Genomic DNA, 11,211 nt, shown 5'->3' with positions numbered 1-11,211 from the left:
CAGAACATCAGCAGCAATTACCACTCTTTCTGCAATCTCTAGTAAGGAACTGAAAGACTACGGCAAGCTGCAGGAAGCAACTTCAGGTGCTGGTACATTTCTCGTCCTCAGAAGACCACTTAAGAGTTGCTGTTTGTATCGAGGTTGTGTATTTGGTTGGTTGAAGGTGAAACACAGAACACAGGGTTGTTCTTCCCCTTTCAAATCATGTCCTGGTGACTTTCAAATGAACCAGACAGGTATAAGAGGCCAATGCATGCTTGTCCAGAGAAGGAAGACAGGAGCTCCAGGTACTTTTTAAAACCTTCCTCTTCTGCTTTATTGACAAGTAAATTGTTCAAAAATGTTCTCACAATTCAATAATTACAAAGACTTCAGACTTACATTTAAAAAAAAGGTGTAAAAACCAGAAAACCCCAAAAGCAGTAGTGTCCAGCTCAAATTGAGCTTCATTGATCAAGAATCTGAGAAAAGAGCAAGTATTGTCAAACACTTAATGTAACAGGATTAAATGTTGACTAGAGCCACTTGATTTAAAACTAGGGATAAGTGCATGTCCTATACAGTGTTTCAGGAAAGAGTATTAGCCATTGGTATAGCATTAGCCCATAGAAACCAGATTTTTTTTTAAACAATTGACATCCAACTGTCATCAAATTGGCACAGAAGGCACACTAATGTGACAATGACAAACTGGATATGCCAGCCACAGAATTAATTACACACGCATTTTTAAATGAAACATGATCACAATTCCCCCCGCCCCCCGAGAAGGGGGTGTGGAGAGGTGGAGGTGGGGAAGAGGGAAAATTACTAAATGTATAATACATGGAAGCATGAGATTAAATATACACGCAATATGTCACCGCTGCACATGGGCCGTAGCAAAATATACAGGAGTGTGCTGTGCATTTTTCCTTTTTTCTCTACATGATCAATACTTTTGATTAGCAATCATGGGGTCTTCATGCAGGCGAGGATACAATGAACTGGGGAAGGTGGTGTTGGGGAGAAGATGAGGCACCCACATATACACATCCTTCAACGTTTCCACTTTGGTTACCAATCAAGATAGACCGATGGTTTAAGTACTACTACACAATCCCTTCGCATAAGCAGCCTTCAAGGGAGCGATCCTAAGAGGACGCTCCCTAGCGTATTTTATTTTATCTTAATGTAGTGTATCTTTAACACTTGAACAAAAGCAAAACAAAAAGAGGAATTACAAGAATGTCCGCGAAGGTGGTAGCAGGAAAAGCAAAGTAAAACCTGTTTCACAGCAGTCTTTTTTTCTTTTCATCTTTTTTTTTTAAAGCCCTGCCCCGGCTAATGATGAACTGAAGAGGTCTAAAAAAGCAGGGTAAGGATAAAATGTTACCGGCAATAGTTTTATGTACATGACTAAAAAGTTGGGAGAAGGACATTTACAAAGCTGAGAATGTATGTAATGGCTAAATAAGTTAAAAGGCCACAAACTAGAACCTCGGTTTTCAACTTCCTGACATACTTCTACTGATGCTGGGAATGGCCCTACAGCTTCCTATCATTCTCCTAAAACTTGAAAAAACACACAACCAGAATATATTTAGAATATATTTAGCCAAGGATGCAACTAGCCTGCTTTTATAGCCTGCTTTTTACTTCACACTCAAAAGGACCATTTCCCCCCCTAAAAGGATTTCCTGTTAACGAGACATTACATCATCCTATAGAAAAATATTCCTGACACCGCACTGTAGTAAAAAAAAAACTACCAGCGACTCTTCTCTATTTTCTTTCCAACTTAAATATGAAGACTGTTTACCAAAAGCCTGTAGTGTATGTCACATTAATATCACATCTGTGCAGAAATTGATCCACCATAGGGTTAAGAACAAACAGTTTTGCATAAAAAACAGTAACAACTTGATCCGTGTCGTAATAAAGAACTCGCTCCTCCTTTTTTTTATTCTCCCAAATCTAGACCTCTAACTATAGAATTTACTTTTGTGCAACACTAGAAATTCAGTATCAAGTCTTGGCACAGTTGTTGCTGGAGACGGGCCTCCTGCTCTTGAATACTCCGTGGAGTAGCTGCTTCTGATGCCGATGGTCCCGAACAGGATTTGGGGAGGGAGGGGGGAGCCGTAGTGTTATGCATCACAGGTCGACTGGTCCAACCCGTCTAGCGTCAGCTGATTCCTATGTGGGGAGTTGGGACTTGGGGGCCCGCTTGGGTTCGAGCTGTTGGAAGGAGTCGAGTGTTTGGTAGAATCTGAGTCAGGCTGCAAAAAAAAAAGGGGGGGGGGAGGAAAAATACTGCATGTCAAGCGCCTGAAACCATTAGGATGCTTCTGATGGGAGACAGAGGCAGTGCAGCAAGAGCTCCCGAAAGAACTGGGCCCAAATTGCACCTATTAGTGTGGACAACTGGCTGACAGCGTGATAAGAGGGAAGGGAGAAACAGGAAGAGGAGGAAGGATGAAAAGAAAGCCTGTCTTCTCAGCATAGTCCTATTGCGGAAGGCCTGCCAAGTGTGGTGTTCTCAGGGGCTGTCCGAGAGCAAATCTTCTGAGCCATTTAGATGGTCTTGGGGGAAATTTCCCAGAGTTTCTGGATTTGAGGGCAGGGGACCCTCAACCCAACCTGAGGAGAGCTTTGAAAGACTAGCCCGTCTCTAGTTCAAGCAGCTGCCTTGTAGGTTTCTATGCATTAAACCAGTCAGAAGACAGAGCACATCATTTCCCAAGTCCTTGCACAGAGAGCATCCAGCCTGCTGTCTTGATAAACATGAAGCCAAAATGGGAGAAAAAGTGTCCTAGGAAGCGGCTGCAGAGGGAAAGAGAAACGGCGGGGTGAGGAGTGTTCAGCACAAACACCCTCCATAGATCCTTCTGTGCTTTATGCTGCAGCCTTCCTACTTTAGAAAGGTTTGAGGCAAAGTCAATTAAAGAGGCAGGCTTGGATCCTAAGACAAATCCTAAGCTCATGGAAGGAAAGTTTCCTGTCTCTTTCTCCCCCAGAACTCCATCCTACGTTGTTCAGGATGGTGCCCTGATGCTTCCAGAGAGGCTTCTCAAGGGTCACAGAGGAGAGGAGAGGATGAGAAGCCTTCCTTCCTTCCGTTGTTTGAACTTCTCTCGGGGTCCAAGCCATGAATGTGATAAGCAGCAAAGTAGTTTGGGTCTCAGCTTGTTATGGAACTGATTAGTGTCTCTCTCTCTCTCTCTCTCTCGGGGGGGTGGGGAGTGGGCATAGCAGCACCTCTTTCATCCACAGGGAGAAAACATAATGGGCATACATTCACCCCCACAGGTGGGAAAGGAGTGGGGCAGGATTGGACAGTATTGAAGGCAGTGTATCCACTCCCATCTCTCTTCCTGCTCCTGACAGCAGCCTTGGATGGCTGTTTTACATTAAAAGCAACAACAGCAACACCCCACCACCACAAACCCCAGATAGGGGAAAGAATCACTCAGTTGTGAGTAGTGAGTAGCTTGGAAAAGCAGGGGCAAAGACCGTTATGTAAAACAGCAGATGAATTTGTCCACCCGTTATTTATGTTATGTCCTTGACAGCAAAAAAAAAAACAAACACAAAAAAACAAAAAAACACACGAAGGTTTCTGACTGCAAATGGTGTCAGGGAAGACACAAATGGCAGCCCAAAATGAGGAATTCACTGGACAGTCAGTTGCGCCTATCCAGCCAGCGTTATTTTCTAGATTTGTTGCTGATGGCTCTGTGGTGTAGCCCTTCCCTTTTCACTTCAGCCATTTGCTTGGACATTTTCCCAGCATTTTGGAATGCAGTTGGCTCTTTGCAAAGTACAGCAGAACTGTTGCTGCGCCAGCCCATTTAATTGGGGGAAGAAGAATTTATATTTAGCCAACAGATTAAAAGGCGATATCACTGAGAGATACCATCAGGAAGGTTTTGCTGTGGGTGTAAACAGCAACCTCAGACAATCATTTAGGCAAGATCTGTTAAGGGAGAGCTGTGACAAGGCAAGGAGCCACCGAGGAGAATGACCCCGAGTTTCACAGCACACTGTTGATATACAGGCAATAGCTCACATGCTCTGATCTTAACTATTGTAAAGATAAACTGAAAATGCCACCTCAAAACCTGACACTTATGGCAACCTGCTTGGCAATTCTTAGGGCTGCAGCTGCAAGCTTTGCCTCTTATTTGGGTCGCCAGGATGGAGTCTGCAGCCATGTGGTTTCTGCAGTCCTCGTGGGGCAAAATCAACAGAATGCTGACCCAAGGTGCAGATGGCAGAAATTTAAAAAAACAACCACACACCAGTGACAGCCCACAGCCCAAAGGGTGCTGGATCTTTCCACAAATGTGGCTCTCTCTGGTGCAGTATTCAGTAGGAAAGTGGCAAGGGTCAACAGATATTTGGGGAGTTTTTAGTAGATGCTTTGAAGCTCACTTTCACCCTTTCATATGCACCTTCCCAACACATGCTTATTTCCCCCACGACACCCACCAGGCACTATTGTATATTTAAAGGTATTTTTTATTCCACCTCTCTCAAAACTGAAAGCGCCTCCATTAATGGAAGGAACAGGTGGGAAGGAATAGGAGGGTGAGGGAAGCAGATGACAAACATGACCCTCAGAGCCTGATGCAACTGGACTGCCTCATCCGCCATGGGCAAACTGGGACATAAGATGCCAGCTCCTGCTCCAGCCTGCCTGTTTTGCTTTGAGCATGTCATTTGTGGCGTACCCTGCATTTTATAAATACTATAAAGCACTTTCATGACTACAGTTGAAAACTGACATATAAATATACTACCTTAAATTTTGTTTATTATTGGCCGTTACTTTAGTCCCCAATGGCTCCTTCACTAACAAAGAGGCTACAATCACTACATACTGTTTTATAACAGCCCCATCACTGCCACTGCTAACAGCGCTAGAGGGTATCGGAGGAGGAGAACAGATTTAAAAGCTGCAGGCTTCTTTAAAAGGTCCGGCCATCCAGCGATGGCTGTATTAGCATTCTATGATACAACTATGATACAAAAATAATTTTGCAAGAGATGGAAGGAAAGCATTTGTGTGAACCCACAAATTAGGAAACCAGAGCATGGCTATGTTTGCTCCTGATTTCAGTCTCAGAGACATCCTCCACTAGGAAAATTGTTTTCTTTTGAATTGTTCAATCCCTGGCAACTCCAAGCAGGGCTTGGAAAAACTTGACTGAATCCTGGAGAGCTACTACCAATGAGTGCAGGTGATATAGAGCAGATTAGCCGATGGTCAGTACAAGGCAAGCTCTTATGTTCCTTGTACATGTAATTAAAATCAGCCGTGGCAGCTCCTGGGTTTTGATGAATTAAGAACCAATTTCAAAAATGCAGTTGGTACTGTTTGATAATCTCTCTAACACTCCAGGAACGTTGCTAAAAGCTTATGCAAGGTGGCAGACCAACTTGCTGGCAAGAGTGCTCGGATAAGGAATCCAGGCTGTGTTCTTCTAAAATAGGGCTTGCAAAACTTGGGTCTCCAGCTATTTTTGAACTACAGTTCCCATCCTCTGCTAGCTAGGGGTGATGGGAGTTGTATTCCAAAAACAGCTGGAGACCTAAGTTTGGGAAACACTGTTCTAAAGCTTATCACCTATTTTGGATCCTCAGTTATGAACTGTTGCTAAGACACTCACAAAGTGTTTGAGCATGTGTTTCTTGGGAATCAGAGCTTTCAAGAAGACATTTCTCCGTAGTATTTTGTAGTGAAGGAGTCTTCTAGAATCAAGATTCCTGAAGGTCTATGAAACCTGAGATCTGGCACTTGAGATATACACAAACAACCAAACAGCTGCTGTTTACGTAGAAGGCTCTTTCCAGACTGCATAGAGAGCTATGCACCAATATGAGGAAACCAAAGGGTGTCTACAGATAGATCTCACCTCTTTGTCAAACTCCTGGTCTGGATCAGACATACTCCTCAAGGGCATAGCTGCTCCTAGGTCACTGCCACCTGCAAAGCAAATATGTTTGAGACTCTCCACTCCGATAGGTTTACAAAACTGCAGGTTATAAATAGATCCATTTCTACTGTTACCTGAAGATGGCCACGAAATGTAGCTTTTGTTTCTCTGAGGTGCTTGGCGTGAAATGTTGGTCGTGGGAGGACAAGCCTTTTCATCTTGTGAAGGAGGTAAGACACTCTGCAGCAGAAATGTAGCCACAGACAATTAGACAAGACACTTTCAACGTTGTTTTCTTTTTCAGTGAAACATTTAGCAGAGTTTTTTTAAAACACCAAAGGAATACTGCTTTCAGAGCTATTGTATGGTGGTATTTTTTACAAACTAAGCTTCGCTTGCTAAAGAGGGCCATTTAACACAAAGGCACATCATTCAAATAACCGACAAGGGGGCAATTTATCCCTCCCCCCCCTCCCAAAAAGCAAGCGAAACAAAACTGAGTCATCAGTCTAAGTTCCTTCCAAGTGCTGGAGGCAGGATAACAGAACTCACCAGTAAACCAGACTGTGTAAAAGAAAAGAATGGAGTTTGACTGCAGATCATGCCTCAAGGTTTTTTCCAATTACAAACATATGAAAATTGTTTTTGAGCTATGGTATATTTGACACCTGGAACAGTAAATACTGCTTTCAAAGCATTCTCCAGTGAGCTTTCCCTTTGCCACCTGCTGTTGGAAGGACCATAATCTAGTCTGTGTAGGGGTTTAGCAGGACAACCTGCTAACTCGAGTGTAGGATTCAGAGCAGCAAGCATTAGTTTATATATATATATATAGGTTAGTAATTCCCTGCAAACTGCTAGTGCCCCCTCCCAACTTTTCTTTAATGTTGGCAGAGAGGCATAATGCCCACCGTCACCATCCAGTTCCTAAAGAGCTGCTCCTACCCTTGCTACAGAAGCAGAGGAGGGACAGGAAGAGGAGGAAAGCAGTGAGGAAGAATGGTCACTCTGGAGAAAGATTTCAGCAGAGATAGGGCTCATGTGATAGACGTGCTCAAAGCCTGTTGGAGGTGATATCAGAGCAGAATGTCGGGAGAGTGAAGGGGAAGGAAATTCGTTCTGTTATTTTAGACAAGACAAACAAGAAAAAGGAAGGAGGAGAGAATAGTTATTTAGAAAACACTATTGCACTCTTGGCAGTGATGCCTGCTTACTTTCAGTGCCGTGTGCGTGTGCTGGCATTCTCAAAGAGAGTTTTCACACAGCCTGCTCAGGCATCTGCCTCCCCTCCCCTCCCCCTCCTGGATAAGATTTGTCGCAGGGGTTGGGCTGGCATGCTTGCTCCTCTCACTACGGAAAGACCTGGGGGGTTCCTAGGAGATACAACCCCTTTTAAAAGGGAGTTTGATTTCCCAGGGTTAGAAGACATCCTACAACTGAATAACTATCCTGTCATTTGCATCATCCTACAGTGACGCGAGCTGAAGAAAGGTGGGGAGAGAGCAGGCATGGCCAAGGCCTCCTCCTGATCCCTTCCAAGAGGTATATTAGCCCTGATTAAACATTGCAGCTGCCCCTTAGAAAACGAACAGCCGTTCTGCTCCAGCTATAAAGTTCTTCTGCCAGCTTGTTCCCAAGATTTGCGGGTTGTGGCTGAGCATAGGTCTGCCTCTCTGCTTTCCCTAGGAACAAGAAGTTTTACCAGCGGGAGATCCATGAGCACTTGCATCCCATCTCCTGGTCCCATATGAGCCACGTGGTTGAAATTGGTCGGATTGGAAATCATTTTGGATCGGAGTTCAGGGTCTCGGAGCATCTCCCTAAACCAACAAAGACATTAAATGATGGGTTTGCATAAGTAGAGTCTCCTTTACCACCAATTGCGGTGTGTGTGTGTGTGTGTGTGAGTGTGTGTGTGTGTGTGTGTGTGTGAGAGAGAGAGAGAGAGAGAGAGAGAGAGAGAAGAGAAATAGTAAATCCACACCTTCTTTGTTGTATTCTTTCTTCTTCGGGGACTTTAAAGACAAATCTTCTCTTGCTTCTGGTGCGAAGCATTTGCTTCTTGCTGTTGTCGGATGTCTCTGGCACGCTAAGGGCGGCTCCTGCTGTAACAAGACATAATGCAGTTTATACGGGTTCTTCCCCTCTTTAGTATATCCTCACAACAGAACAGCCCTGAGGTAGGTTAAGCAGAAGGTCTGTACAAGCCCTGCTGCAGTGAAGGAGACTCATGCAGGAGACCTTTGTGGAATCCTTAAGCTCTTTTTGCAGAGGAACCTAGGAATTTACAAAGCATCAGGTGGACTCTTTGCTGAGTGAGGCAGGGTTACAGCCCTCTCTTATCTGATCTACAGAGTTGTGCCCTGCATGCACACATGTGGGGAGTGTGGGCTAACCACATCCACTACCTACATGCAGCCCCTAGAGGGCAGGCCGAGGCTGAATGTGGCCCTTGGGGCGAAGGAGGCTAGCCACCCATTTTTTACACATGGCTGTAATTTTACACAGACTCTACTTGCCATCCCTGCATCACCAACACAATACAACCACTCTTCTTTATCCCTTTTCCTTTGTATGTCCCCACCCCACCCCGACCGAACGCACTAACCTGAAAACTTGTTCTTGAAATAGATCAGTCGAGGAGGTTCACAGTTAAGGAGATTCAGTGTGCCCATCACATTTAGGGGTCTGATCTGTTATGGAGACAAAGTAAGGGAAGCTTAAAATTCATCCTCAACACACTGCCAAGAAGTTTGCAGTAAACGAATAAGGCACTGTGTTTTACAGTACGGGCAAGCTACTTACCTTTCTTAAGCCGATAGTCTGAACCCATTCCATGGTGCTGACATTAAATACATCAACACCGTATTCACTGTAGACCGTTAAATAGAATGGACTGCAGCCTAGAGAGAAAATACGAAAGCTGGTTATGGCTGCATACTTCTGAGATAAAACCGAACACCATCATTATTTCAACTGTTACTGTTTCTCAAGCCATCTCTCAGGTCTAGTTCTCGCTGATATAAGTAAATGAAAAGGCATTGATTCTGGCAGTCAGCATATTAAGAACTCTTCTTCCTGACATTTCTCTTTTCGTGCGGGAAAGATTTATTGTAAAGGGAGCATTCCATCATGAGAACACCCTCCCCCTCCCATCCTGCACTGGTACAGCCTAGACAGATTCCTATTTAGGTATTTGTCTATTTGAAACCCTTTTTATACCTCCCATCATTCTATATAGATTTTCAGCACAGTGTGCCATCAGTTATATTGCAACACAAATACAATGACAAAATAGATAAAACCATCAATGGCAATAATAAAAAATGCACAAAAAATGAGCAGGTGGACAATTTTTTTTTAAGGGGGCACAAAAAAAGATAGCAATGTGGCTATACTATATACCATAGTTGGGGGACCAGTGCTGCGAAAGGCCTTTCCTCTGTTGCCACAGACCATAGAGAAAAAAGGTTGTGAAGTAGGTTGTAGATCAGGCCTCCCTGGAGCAAGCAATTTTGTTGCAAGTATTTCATTATAGATCATCAGCAGTTTAAATCTGCAGGGTCCTTTCCAATAGCCCCTCTCCACCAGCCTGCAAGGCAGGTCATCCTTCCCATTTAAAGACAGAAAATGGAAGCTGGAAGATTTCTTCCAGCCTAACAAGCCACCCTGCTATCTACCAGCTATGCCTTCAAAGGATTAATTCTTTGAAGATGGGAGGAGAGTCTTGTTTTTCTGAGAGAGACTGGAAGGCTACAGGAAAGCCAAGATTGCTTCAGAAGGTGCTTTTAAAGGCACAGTACTAGATATGTCTAGCAACATATCTAGAATGAGAAAAATATGTAAAAAAAATCAGTTAGAGGTGTAGCTATGCTAGACGCCTTCATTTCTGCCTTTTTGGGAAAATACAGCCCTTTGCCCGAGTAGGTGTTTTGATTTATGGTTTCCAAACAGCAGCTGGCTACGACACACTTTCCGGGAGATGCATTTGACTTGCTTTCTGCTGTGTAAAAGACACCTGCAAAGAAGAACAAGACTGACAAGTCCTCTTACACGGTAGCAAGGCAGAAATACCTATTCCACTGGCAAGATTATCTGCGTAAACACAGAGGAAGAAGGAAAGACGTGGGCAGGGCTGTCCCTTCCAAGAGGCAAGCTAAGGGAAGGCAAAAGGGCACCCCCTGGGCTCTCCGCCTCAGCCCCTCTGCCATGCCTTGCTCTGAGGAAGGGTCAAGGGGAACCTTCCTCAGAGGAAGGCACTCTGGGTATGTTAGAAAGTTTAAACAGAATTTCCAAGCGAGGAGGAGGGGGAGTGTGGCATAATCTCTTCTGCTGCACCTGGTAGTGAGGGGAATAGAAAGGTCATTGCACTGAGTCGCTGAATGAGGATGAGGTGAACTCCAGAAGTTATGGGGTTTTCCCAAAGGGAAGCGTGGTGTGCTATGGTCATAGGAAGTTGCCTATACAAGAAAACCCCTTTCAGAAGTGATTCAGAGGAAACACAGCAGACCATTTCTCCCAACGCGTGGTTGGGTCCCTCGTGAAAAAGAGCCCTCCCCCATAGTTCTACTGTGCAATGGTCTTTCAAAATGGTCTTTCAAAATGGAGCGCCTGATAGCAACAGCTCTTCTATTCCCCCCCCCCCCCCCGCTGGAACCATCACAGCTAGCAGCTACTGCAGGGATGGCACTTTTGTTAAGGACAAGCTCCTGTGCCTTAAATCGTTGAATGAATGAGATGTGCACCAGCTGAAGTATTTCTCATTATTGGAAAAGGTATAGCTGGTGCAGCTATGTTTGCCATACAGCTGCTTAAAGCACAGAAGACTCAGGTGATGCTGTTTTTTTAAGGGAGAAAAAGGGAAAGATGTGGCAAGTCTAAGCCACTCTTTAGTTTTGTTGACTGCCTTACTCACATTTCTTAAACGTTTCAATGTTTCAAGTGTTTAATCCCCCCCCCCCCCCGGAATAACTTCCATGATGTTATGTGAGCCCGCTTTGTTGGAAGTGGTTGCTACAGATCGCAGTTGTGAGGGCAAGCAAACTGCAAGAGAACAAGCCCATACAAGACTAAGCATGCCATAAAAAAGGCCCACGGACAAGGCTGACAAAGGTTTGCAAAAATGTGGGAGGGCAGGGAGTACCCCCTCTGTGCACTAGCACTATCAACACAACAGGGTACACATTCACACAGTACAGTGGTACCTCTGGATGCGAACAGGATTCGTTCCGGAGCCCTGTTTGCATCCTAAAGCGAACGTAATGCGCTGCAAGTCACGTTTCACCGC

General features: G+C 44.6%; 1 protein-coding gene across 8 annotated transcripts in view; it reads right to left on the bottom strand.

Moving 5' to 3' along the window:
• Positions 1–291: 291 nt before the first annotated feature.
• Positions 292–11,211, bottom strand: part of CDC42BPB (CDC42 binding protein kinase beta) — a 99,555-nt gene continuing 88,635 nt past the window's right edge. For 4 of the 8 annotated variants that reach the window (XM_083730536.1, XM_083730534.1, XM_083730538.1 and 1 more), the window contains 7 exons: positions 8,730–8,827; positions 8,533–8,617; positions 7,909–8,029; positions 7,627–7,744; positions 6,059–6,164; positions 5,904–5,974; positions 292–2,264 (listed from right to left, as the gene is read on the bottom strand). In XM_083730536.1, coding sequence (XP_083586662.1) covers positions 2,133–2,264; positions 5,904–5,974; positions 6,059–6,164; positions 7,627–7,744; positions 7,909–8,029; positions 8,533–8,617; positions 8,730–8,827 — 731 coding nt within the window. In that variant the 3' untranslated portion in view covers positions 292–2,132. The remainder of the gene's footprint in view (positions 2,265–5,903; positions 5,975–6,058; positions 6,165–7,626; positions 7,745–7,908; positions 8,030–8,532; positions 8,618–8,729; positions 8,828–11,211) is intronic. The other 4 variants (XM_083730537.1, XM_083730535.1, XM_083730539.1 and 1 more) reach the window with 1 other exon arrangement.

Source organism: Podarcis gaigeae (genome assembly GCF_964106915.1).
Source record: "Podarcis gaigeae genome assembly, chromosome: 1".
Classification (NCBI taxonomy): domain Eukaryota; kingdom Metazoa; phylum Chordata; class Lepidosauria; order Squamata; family Lacertidae; genus Podarcis; species Podarcis gaigeae.
The sequence above is the reverse complement of the archived record's forward strand: the minus strand, read 5'-3'. Positions and strand labels throughout refer to the sequence as shown.